Source organism: Lygodium microphyllum, chromosome 15 (assembly GCF_053477565.2).
Source record: "Lygodium microphyllum isolate KBCC chromosome 15, Lygodium_microphyllum_v1.1.10, whole genome shotgun sequence".
NCBI classification, from domain to species: Eukaryota; Viridiplantae; Streptophyta; class Polypodiopsida; order Schizaeales; family Lygodiaceae; genus Lygodium; species Lygodium microphyllum.
This window is the reverse complement of record NC_141149.1, coordinates 29,071,518-29,086,047: the sequence shown is the minus strand read 5'-3', so window position 1 is coordinate 29,086,047 and position 14,530 is coordinate 29,071,518. Positions and strand designations below refer to the sequence as shown.

At 38.5% G+C, this 14,530-nt stretch overlaps 1 protein-coding gene across 1 annotated transcript in view; it reads left to right on the top strand.

The window, feature by feature from the left end:
• LOC148024383 (uncharacterized) overlaps nucleotides 1-4,598 on the top strand; it is a 72,362-nt gene extending 67,764 nt beyond the window's left edge. Inside the window, exon 8 of the mRNA XM_087694029.1 lies at nucleotides 3,700-4,598. Coding sequence (XP_087550155.1) covers nucleotides 3,700-3,900 — 201 coding nt within the window. The 3' untranslated portion in view covers nucleotides 3,901-4,598. The remainder of the gene's footprint in view (nucleotides 1-3,699) is intronic.
• The last annotated feature ends 9,932 nt before the right edge of the window (nucleotides 4,599-14,530 follow it).

Below are 14,530 nucleotides of genomic sequence, written 5' to 3'. Positions count from 1 at the left end.
AGTAGTGACTGGTAAAGCATCATGAGACTATCTGTCATATGTATCCAACAAAAATAGACCCTTATGCAGGGCGTCGGACAGCCTAAGTACATAATCCATCTCTCTGTCTCTAACAATGTATTTGTCATCCTCAAAGATGACCTGAAAGCCATACTTATTAAAAGCAGACATAGACAACAAGTTCTTTGTAATGCCAGGTACAAATAAGACATCTAGAAGTATGAAATCACAACCATCTGCAGGAGTAATAGTGACTGTCCCAATGCCACATACATCATAACTGCTGCTGTTCACACATGTAACATGCTTCCTAGCAAGGACTGAATGCAAAGAGGTAAATCAACACTTCCTGGAAGTGATGTGCTTTGATGTCCCACTGTCAAAATACCATGTTTGTTGCATTTCAGTAGCATTAAATGCTGAATTAGCCATTAAAGAATCATAACTGCATGTGAGAAATACATAGTTCTCCTCTACAAAGTTGGCTGAAGTATCATCATCAATAGATTTGTTGGCTGATGTTTCTTGGACAGCCAATCCGGAGTTCTTTTTCTTCTCTTTGGCCAATCTCTTTCTGCATTCATCGATATAGTGACCGGACTTCTTGCAGTAATGGCATTTCCCCTTCTTTTTAGTCTTTTCTGTCTCTTGGACAACCTTATTTGATGGCTGTTTAACATTACCCTTTTGCTAATTTTTTACATTTTGCTTGGCTTCTCCTTTGGCTTTGAACTTGGAAAGCATAGCCACATCACCAAAACACAATGCCACATCCTTCCGAGTGTGTTCCTCTTGCAACAAGAGACCTTCCAACTCCACAAATGTAAGGGGCTGCTGCCCCCCCTCAAAGACAACATCAAAGAGGTGTGGAAACCAAGATATGACTTTGGAAGAGAGTTCAGTGTGATGTTTACCAATTCGACATCCTGAATGACCTTATCAACATTGAGTAGCTGCTCACGCAAAGCCTGTATGTGAGTAAGGTGCTCTGTCATGCTATCACCTTCATCCATGGTCACATTGGCCAACTCTCTGCGGAGATAGGATATCCTGGCATCATTGCGTGCTACAAACATACGCTCAAGTACATCCCATGCTGATTTTGAGGTCTTACAAGACCGAATGTGCAGAATAATTGCCCTTTTCATTGACAAGGCAATCAAACAAAGTGACTGTGCATTTTTTGAGTCCCATTTCCTCTGATCCTCGGTAGGAGGGAGAGGGCCAGCAGCAGTAGCAACACCAATACCACCACCACCAACACCAACAACCTGTCCCCGAGCGTTACGCTGAGGTGTCTGGGGTGCTAGACCTCATGGTTGCTGCAAATCACGTATAACATAGTCCCGCAAGTCCTTTGCCAGAAGAAGGTTACAGACCATAAAACTCCACAGTGGGTAGTTTGGGCCATCAAGTTTGTCCTCCTGAGTGAGGACACAAAGGATGTTGCTCTGATCATTATTCCCCTGACGTGCCATGTTGTTCATGATAGACAAAAATCTGCAGCTAAATACTTCAATGCTAAAGTATAGAGTATACTCCTCAGAGTACCAAAATCGCCCACGAGATTAAGAAACAAGTACCAAACTATCACACAAATGCCAAAGTGTGCACAATGCCACTCAAATCAGCAATCAGCCAGTAAATTACAACAATATACCGCTGTACCACATCCACCTCGAAATGTGTACCCACAAAAGTACAAAATCTAACAGCTTAATGCTGATTCTTACCAAAATTTATTGAATTTTCCTAAAATTCTTTGGCCAATCTGAGTGTAACAACAATTAAATACTGTTGTACTGCTTGTTGCTTGCCTTGGAGTGCGTGTCGGGCAAAAGCCCTAAATTTCTTTCTAAAATTTCAAAGAAATTGAAATTTTTGAAGAAATTTGTACCTTACAGCTGGAATTTCTGCAAAAATGTCGCCTCAGGATGTGTGTCACTAGTGAACAACAGCTGAAATCTGCCTCGTGATGCGTGTTGGATCCAAAAAACTGAAAAGCCCCAAATTTTCTTGAGCCAATGTGAAAGAAATTGCGCAATGTCTATGAGTTTGGTAACAATTTGCACAAAGGGCCTCCAATCAGTCAAAAGCCCCAATTTTTTGTGGGAATATCCAAGAAATTGAGAATTGAGAAATTTCTTCGAACTGGTTGTCAATTCGAACTCTGGGAGCAAAAATTAGCAAAAGCCCCAAATTTTTGGGCAGCACAAGCTGAGATTTGAGAAGAGATGGCTGAAATAGGCTAGAAATTCCAGAAATTTCGAGAAAACCCCAAATCTGAAAATTAGGGTTTTTGCACTTTTTAGGATTTGGAGCAGATGATTGAGCTGGACAGATTTGGAGCAAATGGACAGATTCGGAGCTGATGGCTGAACTGGACAGATCTGGAGCAGATGGACAGATTTGGAGTAGATGGACAGATCTGGAGTAAACAAGAGATGGCTTAGCTACAGCTCCTCCTCCACTTCAGCAGCACCTCACAACAGCTGAAAACTCTTCCTCAAGCTGAGAACCAAGCTGGTAGTAGTAGGACCTTGGGCGGGATGGCACTGGCTGACAATGGCTGAACGGAATCCGCATGTACGAGCTGCTCTGATACCAGATGCTAGAAATGACAGCAAACTATGGAGAGAGAGAGGAGAGACAATGACAGCAAGAGAGTGAGCTGAAGCAAAAAGAGAAGAGTGTACTTGCTAGAATGAAAGATAGAGTGAAAGCACAACTTATGTTTAGGTCAAGGGTTGACCTAACCAGCCTTCCACCAACTAACTAGAGTTAGGTTTATTTTACTCTAGAGCCTAGTGTCACTATAAGTTTCTAAGATACTGTCCACACCACACAAATTACATTGGGCGCTACCCATAGAATCGGCAAATTCACACACACACACACACACGCATATATATATATATATATATATAGATAGAGAGAGAGAGAGAGAGAGAGAGAGAGGAGAATAGTGAATGCTAGAGAGAGAGTGAGAGTTAGATCTGTCTCAAAAGCAAGGGTGCAATCTTGTGTGCCGGGCATAAATAACTGGGTATCTCATCTCTGCAATTGTATCCTGTGCTGTCACTGTGGCAGCCTCATCCCCTGCTATTAACAAAAGTGTCCTCTAGCTAGAGTATAAAGTTCTGGTAGCAAATGAGTGGCTCTTTATGGAAAAAGAAAAAAGTACTCCATGACTATGCAAAGTACAACATACAATATGGATGTTCCAACCTTTACTTTCAACTTTGTACAGTTGTACTTTCAACTTCTGCTCACTTATGGAACTTGTCACTTTTGAAACTGTCCTAGTCAATCGATTTCCAAGATTTAAGGTTGCATATGGCAGGGCTCAAGATAACACAGGCTGAAACTTACCTGGGCTGGCTGACTGATAACTAATCTAAAATTTCAAGGGCTGATGACATCCAGACCTGTATGACACCTGGCTAAGGCCTGAGCAGCCCATTACTATTGGTCACTCTGTTTTGCTCCTGGCTTATTCTAGAGGAAGTTGTCTCCTTTGAGGTCAATATGAAATTCTATTTATGAGATGGGCTTTGTAGATAGTGGTGCTTAGAAGGAGAAATGTGCAGTGTTGGGCACCGTGACCACTTCTGTTTTAGGACAACCATCTTCTCTAATAGATTACTAATCTGACAGTAGATGTTTTTCTGAGTTAATGTTTTTTCACCTTTTTTACAGGAAGGAGATCTAGAAGAACTATGCACTTTATCTGGTCTTACAACAGGCCATGATGTTGATAGAGTGAGATGTCTTCTTGTGAAGCAATCCCAGTTCTCTCCTCCAGATAACATCCCCTATTACAGATGTCCATCTTTGGCTAGTAAGAGAGGTGCTTCGTTGTATAAAGAAGTCACTACGGCAAACCCAAAGAGTAACTAAAGTCAATACTCATCTAGTTGGTACTGTGCACCTAAGTCTTACTCTCTGGTTGCACACAATCTCCCCAAGCTGTATCACACCTAGTTGGAACTTCTTGGGGTAATTAAGCAGCAGTGTCATCCATTGGAGATGCCTGATTTATGAGTTGTGCAAAAGTCTTCTCCCCTGTAGAAAAGTTGTGATATATTTGAAGAGGAAAGTTGCACTTGAGGCACCAGGGTTTAATGTCCTCAATTCAGTGATAAGTGAAACAGGATTTTTTGACAGTGTCTAAAATCTAGAAACAGCGATTTAACTTAAAGAGGATTAATCCTGTATTACTCTGAAAGCTTCAGGCCCTCATAAACCAAAGGCCTTCAATAAGAACTTGCTATGCCACTGACATTGACCCAGCCAACTTTTCTTGCTCATGCAAAATGACTACTTTTCTCACAGCTTTTCTAATGAAAGATTGTGGCATTGAACTTGGGAATTCTTGTTCTATTCTAGGATGATTGGTTAAATACCATGCTTGTATAGAAACACAAAAGTATCATCATGAGAGTATATTAGCACACCAAACAGTTTCAAGAGTTTGGTGTTTTCGAGAGTTTGATGCTTGTCGTCTTTCACAAGATTGTAACAAATGCCCCTTTGAGTCCTTACTACACCAAATCGAGAACAATGCTATGAAGTGACAATGGTTCTATTTGAAAATTGCTTTCAACTACTATAATACATGACATGTGACAACTGATTTTGTTGATGATAAAAAACTTATGCCTAGATACAAGAACACCTTTGAAAGTGCTCACTACTTATATTATTGTATCATGCTGAGTAATCATGGAAAAAAACTTAAATGTGAGCCACTTGTCTTCCTTTAAGTATACAAATGCTACATAAAACTATCTATAGGTTAGTTACAAATGTTGATTAGTGTAAGTTTTTAAGTTGAGTTGGCCAATCTTTCTTGCACAAAGGTTAGAGGAACTATATTAACATTTCCCTAAACTTAGAAGCTTAAATGGATTTCCAAAAATCTCTCTCTCTCTCTCTCTCTCTCTCTCTCTCTCTCTCTCTCTCTCTCTCTCTTTCTGTCACCTTGCTTGCCTTTATGTTGGTGGAATGGTTAGTACAAGTGTTTCCAATTTTCAAGCTTCGAATCAACAAGAGTTCTAAACCTAGAAATGTGGGATATGCCTTAAAGGCTTCTTGGGATTGTGCTTACCAAGTAAAAATTGATCTTCTTTCTCTTCCTCTCCTCCTTATCCTCCTTGCTCTCTCTCTCCCTCTCTCCCTCTCTCTCTCTCAATTGGGTTTCTATAGATAGATAAAAGGAAGAAGAATCTTGTGTCAAAGATCATCATAAACTTTCTTGTTAATGAAAAATTTAGGTGCTGATTGATTGAAGAGCAAGAAGAAAAAGAACATAAAGTGGAATAGAATATTACTAAGGGAAAGTGAAGATGAGCCAAATAGGTTTTTTTTAAAAAATTTCTAATTGGATATTTGTTGCACCAAATAAAATTTCAAAAATCTCAAGTACAAACACTATGCCTTTACTTAGAAGTATGCTAGAATAAGAGGATAGAAAGTGTTTATGAGGATATTATGAATTAACGTTTTTTGCCTTCATGTTGATGGAATGGCTAGTGCAATTGTTCCTACCTTTCAAGTTTCAATACATCCAAGCCAATGGAAAACAATTTGTGTTGAGGCTTGTGAGTGCTACTGAAAGCTTCTAAAACTTCTTAAATGTAGATTTTCCTCCTCCGTGAAAATTTTTCTAGCTCCTTTGCAATGGTTTGATAACTCTTAAGTTACTAGTCCATAGATGTAATATTTCCATTCAATAAAAGTTAGTTGGTTAGTTCGAAAGTTAGTTAGTCAATTAATAAGTTAGTAAGGTTACTAACTAAAGACTAACTAAGGTAAAATCTAACAAACATTAATAATTAAAGATTTTTATTTAATTAAAAATATTTTATTTAGAAAAATTGAGAGTCGAGGATGTAATATTTTCAAACAATAAAAGTTAGTTGGTTAATTCGAAAGTTAGTTAGTCAATTAATAAGTTAGTAAGGTTACTAACTAAAAACTAAGGAAGATAAAAACTAACAAACATTAATAATTAACGATTTTTATTTAATTAAAATATTTTATTTAAAAAAATTGAGTCGTAAAGCCGATATTTTTCTTGGATTGACAAGGACCGTAGCCACCCTTTACGTAAGTTACAACGTGAACGAGACTTATGAGCCATATTAATCATTGGTATTAATGTGTATAGTTTGGATGGTCCAAAAATATTAGATTTTGGGCAAAACTAGTTTATTTTAGATATTTTAGATGTTATCCAAAATAAAAAGATATGGAGATTTTTAAAATTGGATGTCATTTAAAAGAAAAGACAAGTGATATTCTAGTTAATTTTGGAGATTTTATAATTTTTAAAAAAAAGTGAGTGGCGAAATCGGGCGCGCCGTGATCGCAGTCCACTGACAGAAAACAACACTTCAAACAGAGAAAAGAAGGAGTAAACTAAGAGCTTTCTAAACAAGTATCTTGAGGTTTTACTCCCCTTTCAGAGCCAATGGAACCATCAGATTTATGATTTGAGCATCAGATCACTGATCTTTCCAAGATCCCCCTCCATAAAGAGCTTCACTTCTCAGCCACAAGCCCTCTTCTCTAATTCACTATAAATATGAGGCATAGGGAGACACAAGGGAGCATAAGGAGACCTCGAGAGGCTGCGAGAGAGGTAGAGAGAATGATATCCTCTAAGAGATTGTGAGAGAGCTCTTGAAAGAGAGAGAGAGAGAGAGAGAGAGAGAGAGAGAGAGAGAGAGAGAGTCACCCCGAGAGACTGTACAATTCCCTCTATCTCAATCCTCGACTTAACCATCTTCTCTTACGCTCTCCCATCTTGAATCTATTCCACCTTATTAATCTCTTGAGTCTACTTGCAGACGATGGCTCCCAAGCGAAGAATGTCATGTGTGGATGGCAATCCCATAACCAACAACAAAGCTTCGGGCAAAGGCATTACTGTCAATCCAACTGCGGTACTAGTCGTAAGTAATGTATTTCCAAATTGATAGATGCATGTTTTGATTCTCGTATGAGATACATTAGGCCCCATACTATGATGCCCATACTATGATGCACGAGTATAGGCCATCGGAAAGGATAAATTTCATCTCACCTACTTGAAAGATGGAGTTTATGAAGTGCATATATCAAGGGAAGTTAATTGCACCTAGTTGCGTCTGGCTTATTTACTGGTAGAGCAATTACAAGGAAGAATTAGTCAAGGGGTATGAATGGTATAGTCGTCAAAAGAACGATATTAAAAGATTGTGCATACAAGTGCTAGGTTAAAGCATAGTCAAGGGTTATAAATAGCATAATTGCTAAAAGACTATGACATTAAGAATCATAAATAGAGTGTACTAGTTTAAAGTTTAGATACTTCAAAAGTACTTAGCTTAAGAGCCCAAATATTAAGAAGAACTAGATTCTAGCTCAAGACAGGGCATGTTGAAGTCTAATTACTTGAGATCATGTCACACTTACCTTATCAAGTATTTACACGTTATGCCTATAACATGTTTTGATATATGAGAATAATTTTCTGTTTGCCTCATGACATGACTAAGAGCTAGTACAAGAAATTAATCATAAGGATTAAAACTAAGATATTTTGAGATCCGTCGAATAACTATAATCTAATTCAGGGTTGGGTTATCGATCAATGTAAGTGACCTATAGAACTTATGTCATGAATAGTTTTTGAACCCTTAACATATGCCTTAGTCGAAGGAAGGAAGTGTTAAGAAACATTTTGCATAGTATCGCTCTTAGATCCCAAGGGGAAGAGGAAATATACAATGGAAACGTTATATCATCGATTCTTGCATTGTTTGGAAAGAATACAATTGGTTTTTTTTGTTGGTTGATCGAACAATATCCAAAATGCTTTTACATTCAACTGGTTATTGGTTTGTTGTTTGGATGATTATTCCAAGTGCTTGTGATTTATGGTAAAAGCATGGTAAGGGTTTGTGATGACAAGTTGCCATGGTAATAAGGAAATGTTTTCTTGGAAAATGATATTAGGGTTAAATACCTTGTTTGTGCTTGATTCTCAAAGAATTTAATTAAGGAATGATCGTGCTAGGCTACCCCCAAGCTAGCGGCAAGACCTTACTCCAAGGGGGTCATGATTATCGCTATGAGAGGCTTGGACCGGCTCCATAGGCGAAAGGTCTGTCAGTAGGGATAGTCTCAGGCAGTAGGAAATGTGGGTGCCAGAGGGGGCTCTGGTTGTAAATCCTGCATTGTTCCTAGAATCTGACGAGCCCCTTCGTGACCCAAGATGGGATCCTAGAACCCTAAATAATAGTTACAAGGGTGGAATCTTGGTGGGCAGAATACCCTCGTGGAATTCTGTGTATCTTTCGCTGGGTTGAAAAGATATGGAATTTATGGTACCATGTGATTTGGACCAGTTACTTCTGTTGGATGGAAGGGATATATAATTTCTCCTGTATGGGCAGAAGACAAAGATTAACTTAAAGATAAGTTAAGAAATTTGTTTGAACTTGTTTGCCAAAGGATTGCTTGCTCTGTTTTCGTGTATGTGTTGTAAGTTATGCGAATAAACACTGTTCCTAAAAGGCTTAATTAATGAAGCTAATTTTAAATGTCGTATATAAATGTGGTAGGACCTAATTGAAAAACTAGAACTATCAAGGAAAGCAGGTGGGCAAACCCCCCGACGGGTCTGTCCTACGGCAGAGTGGTCCTAGAGAACTGGGAGGCTTCTAACAAGGTTTTATCGACGTCCGACGACCCTTAGGGATTATTAGATTAGAACCCTAATTCATGTCGTTTTAGGGGACCGGAATGGGACTATGCCCTACGGGCAGAGAGGTTGAGCAGTGCATCCCTCTCGTTTCCCATTCTCTTTGAACCAAGTGCGACATGGATCTAGTTCAGCTTGGATATCTTTGCGTAAAGTGGGATACCCAGGATCGACGCTAGAATGCTGTTAGGAGACCTTGGCCACTAGGAGCCCAAATTTCAGGTCGATCCTAGTGGGCTCGACCGTGAACGTTCCGTTGCGAGGTAGATTCGAGAAACCCTAGGCAACAAAACTCGAATCATTCCATGGGAGTGTCGGGCAATGACGCTTAGATTCATTTCTTGATAGACCGCTAAAAGCGTGTCTAGACAGCCAATGGGTGGGCACCTTACAATAGAGCTTGAAAAGACAATTTGAAGGGATGAAATATTTCAAGATGGTTAAACCTATAATGCCATTACTCAGTCTAAGCCAAATGCCATTTGAATTGTTTCAATGCTCTAGCATGTTTTGAAAGCTTTTGGTATGGATGCTCCCTAGCTTGTGAAGCCATTGGTTGCCAACCCCACATGCATTTTCCATCGCTAAGCTTGTTTGTATTAGTACCATCTTTAAGGCAATCTCTACTATCATGATTACTACTAAGTTGATTACATATCCTTTGCTAATGTGTAATGATTCTCTCTGTTTAGTGCGTCTTTTGTACATACGTTGCAAATTCAATACTAGAATAATTAATAGGAAACCATGATCCTATGTATACCAAATATGAAGATCCATTTGTGATTGAACCATGACAAAAGCTAGAAAATATTATTTGTAATAATAAAGATAGAGGATTGCATCATATGTATTACACTTTGACCAACTAATCTTGAATCACTAGTAAGCTTGGGACTATGTTGACATTGATGGAGATTGGAGACATCGAATGAGATATTTCATATGGTTGTTAAGAAATAAATTTGACAATCCTATAATTTACTATGCAAGATCTAGTTCTTCGCCATGTGTGAGTGCATGAGATGGATTGACATGATATAAACTTGACGAGATATTTCAGAGACACTAGATTCACATAGATAAGCTTGCTTCAATTGTCAAATACAAGCTCCACTTGATGCAAGGCATCACCCAAACAATTATGATGGTCTTTTTCCCTTGTAAGATTTCCATGTTGAGGTTTCCATGTAGTATATCCCACTAATATGTGTTTCTGGAGTACATTTCATTGATGTGATGTACATACAAAACTACTGAAGTTTTCTCCACTCTTCTTTGCAAAAAAAAAGTCCTATTTGCTCATGTAAGGATTATCATAATTGTGATCCTAACATCTTTGCATAGTATGACTTGGAGTTGTAAATTTACTTTATTAATCTAAGTGGAGCTTATGGTTTGAATACTTCATTGAGACAAGAGATGTGGCCTCCCCATTTAAGTTATTTACACATTGACTAAAGACCTCTACTATCTAATTGGAGCACATTCTCTCCATCTTGAAGAAAGATATCCCCTTCCAAAACAACAATCTTGTGATGTCATTCATTGACGTGTTGAAAGAATGATGGGATATGGATGATTGGGCTAAATACTAGATGTTAACTAGGTACAACCAAGGAGCATGTAGAAGAAAGCAAAATGACCAATTAGAGAAGCATCTGGGGGGGGGGGGTCAGGGGGACCAATTAGATAAGCTCTTGCTTCCTCCTCCTCTTGTGCCTCTTCTACTACTTTGCAACCAATTAGAGAAGCTCTTGCTTTCTCCTCCTCTTGTGCCTCTTTGCGGAGCTTGTGTGGTGATCAAAACAAAGGAGGTGGAGCTCTCTTCAAGCACATTGCAAGGATCTTGGAGCCATCAGAGATAGACTACAATGAGAAGATAAATTAGTGAGTTCACTACATTCGTTTGGAGAGCTTGCAATGGTCATATGAGATGTAATCATGGGCTCGTTGCTCGAAGTGTTTCAAAGAATAGCCAAAACAATAGCCATTTCAACATGCATGGCTTATGAAAGCCTTGATATATTGATTCCGTTGCCGGAACATATGGAATCAAGCAACTAGGCACATACTCTCTATGCCAAGCAAGGGAATGAGGGGATCCAAGAAGGATCGATTTGTGCTTATGTGTTGGGATCTATGTTGTGGCTGTGTAACGGATTTTTGGTGAGAGGTAGGAAGGTAGAAGAAATAAAATAAGGTCCAAAAACCTTAGAAGATTTTTAAATAAATACAATTCTTAATCCTCGGGTATTTGACAGAAATGGTGGTGGTTTTATTTTGATGGTTTGTAATCATGCGTTGTGCGTCTGCGCCTTCCGCGTATGGCTTTTTACGAAAGAACTTGATTAGCATCTTCTCTCTCGGGCGTTCCATTGGATGCCTTGGTGTTTCACCCAATCGGCCGAATAAGGATAATAAAGGCCAATGCCTTCACAATCGGTAGAGCAGCCTTTGCCTTCGTTAGGCCCCCAACCACCTGCTTTCGACCGTCGCCAAATAGGCTGTTTTCATATCATCGTCAGTCCTTGGATTTTTTCTAATAAGCAATTTTTACCAAATTAACGCTTTTAATTATTAAATAGTCTGTTTTGGATTGAATTAGGCCATTTTTCATTTAAATGGTTCATTTTAAAAAATCAAATGACTTTGTGAGTTCTTTTAAAAATAATAAAAGTATCATTTAAAAAATTAAATAAGTTATTTTTAGTATAATTAGCCATTTTTGGACATAGTGCTTTATTTTTTTCATTTAATAAAATTATTTAGTTTTTTAAAAAAGGGAAAGGGTAGAGAGGGAAAACGAGACTTGTTGACTAAGGCCAAGGCCCTTAGGCCTCAACTCCTATGGAAGACCATTATCCTTACAAGCAACTGTTTAAAGGCCTAGCCTATTATCCTTTTAGATGGTCATTTTCCTTCTGGGCGTTGTAAGAGGTTGGAAAGACATATGCTTTAGTGAGAGATTATTAATAATACCTTGTTGTACTGGCATAGATATAAAATGTACGAGACATGTAATTTGTGACGTCTTTTGCAATAATACAATTATTATCTCTTATCTCATCTCCATGTTTATAGCTTTAATACATTCTCTCTCTTCTTTCTTATCTTTCTAATCTTTCTCTCTCCTCATCACTCATTTTCTCTCCTCTCTTCTCTCTTCTTCTCTCCTTTCTCTCACCTCTCAACTCTTTTTTGGACAAGTGGTATTAGAGCATTGGTCTTTGATCCATTTGGTTCAATCTTTCGTTAAATTTCTTTCATAGATTGGTTACATTTTGGTTACTCAAGGACAAGGTGTTAGCTTGGAGATGGACACGCGTAGAGACCAAGGAGACCAAGGACATCCTAGTCAAAGCTAACTAGAGTACATAAATACAATGTTGGAGACATCATGGATAAAATGGTAGATCGTTCACAAGATACGTCATTTCGGAGGTAAAATGATAAAAGATGGGAAAAATAGAGTTCGGGTTAAAAATCTAATTACTTTTCAGAATAGGCTTTCTCTTTCTTCTTTCTTTCAAACACTTTAGGAGAAGCTTTCATGCAGATAACAAGGATCTTCCTCTCTTGACCAGTAACTTCTTTATTGTGGAACATTAGAGTTTGTAGCAAGAAGAAGGTGCACAAGAGGGAGAAGAGAGCTCAAAGTACAATAACAAAATCTTGCTTACTAAGTTGTTTAGAGTACAACATGGGTACACTCTCTCTCACTTGATAGTGACCCATAGGCTATTTATATAGCCCCTACTAAGCTAGGGTTAGGGTTTCCCTGCCCCTTAAGACCATTCACATCCATCTGCCCTCATAGACCCTTGCTTAGGGTGAATTCCCATGCCTCTATTCTAACACCCCCCCCCCCCTTCCCCCAATCAAATGGGATGCCTTTATAAATCAAGCTACAAGGATATTCATAGGTAGAGGATGTTACAAGACTCAAACGAGTCAGTCATTTGTGGATTGAGAGACAAAGTTAGCCTCTAATTCCTTAGGTACTTGTGAAACACTGGGACATTTACTAGTGATATGCCCGGTCTTTTTACATTTATTGCACTTCATTTTGTCAAGATATTTCTTTCAGCAATTGCTTACAATATGCCCTTTTTGTGACAGAATGAGCACTTAGTAGAAGCAATATGGACTAACACTTGCTCACGAGAAGTAAATACTGAAGTTCCTTTGGTATGGTTTCTCTTCTCTTCATCCAGGCAAGACTGGATGGTACTTGCCAAGGTTGGGTTCGGGATATTAGTCAAGGTAGTCACAAGAGTCGGAAAAACCTTTTTCACAGACTTCAGAAGAATGGCAATGGCATCTTCATCATGAATGGGTGGTTGAATGGAGGCCACCTGTGCCATAAGCCCCTTCATATGTGAAATAAACTTGCTTAGATCTTCTCCTTGTTTGTACTCAAGCTAAAAAACTCAATCTTCAGAAATATCTTGGAGTTCTTCCCTGTAGCACCGTAGAGCCTTTCAAGTTTATCCCACTTCTCCTTGGCAGTGGAGAGTTGGTCAATATGATGAATTAAAAATTCATCTAAATGAAGCATGATGATGGCATGAGCCCTTTTATCATCTTCTACATCAAGGGGATTGGATGGGTCAATAACTTTGGTCCCTTTTATGAAGGGACAATAGCCTCTTTCCATCATTTTGTATTTTACTAGGACTTGCCAATGATGGAAATCTTTTCCATTAAACTTGCGAATTCGAGGCCTTACATTTGCATAGGCCATGGCCATTATAGGAAGGTCTTACCTATTGCCTTAAGCAATGACAATGTCTAGTCCTTTACAGATGGCCAAGTGCAACTGAATAGCAAAACTGATAGCCAACTTTTAAAGTTGTAGAGTTGAAAACGGTTGGAAATCATACATATGCAATATCTCAAGATAGGATTTAGGAGATCTTGTTCTTCGAACAACTCTTGATTTAAGATTTATTGTTTTCCTAGGTTTCAACGAGATGGGCTTTGACTACAACTTCAGGCTCTTCCTGATAATGTGGCCTATTAGAGGAGTTCTTGGTGGAGCACGGCTTATCAATCAACTATATGCTATGGGATGAATCAAAGGAGAGTACAATAACACTCATATACCAGCAGCAACCAAATATTGGGATATGGTCTATGTCTTTATAGTTGTACACGTAGCCTTACAACCAAGCAAGAAGAGGTTGATGTCATAAAGCACTTGATGGATTTGATTTCCTGATAAAAATACCAAATTGAGTCAATATCTAGGTAGCAACATGATTAAAAAATGCAACATTAGTGCTTACAAGCACTCATCTCAAGGTTTATGCCACTTGAGATGTGAAATGTAGGTTTTTTTATGAACTAAGGATATCCACTGAGGGTAAGCGACTTTGAAATAGAGCTTTCAAATCTTCAACTAACTTTGGAGAAGATCAATCAGTGATTAGAATCACTGTTAGTGATAGCAGTAGTGTGAAAATTTGAAATATGAAGAAAGCTTGAGGTTTGGGTAGGAGTGCCTCTAATATTTCAAACCCCATTGGAAATTACATAAGATTACCAAAAACCGAGCACAGAAAAACTGAGCGAGGACCCAAACCGAGCGGCAAGAGACCGAGCAAGCTGTTTTGACAATGTCATTTAGAACTCCTAGTCATATCTTAAAGTTTTAAATTCTCAAAGAAAGTGCATACACAAGCCTAGTAATAGAATTCTCCCTCACAAGAACAACACATCAACAACTTACAACATAGCAACAACTTATTGACATTAGCAAAAGAAACTTATATT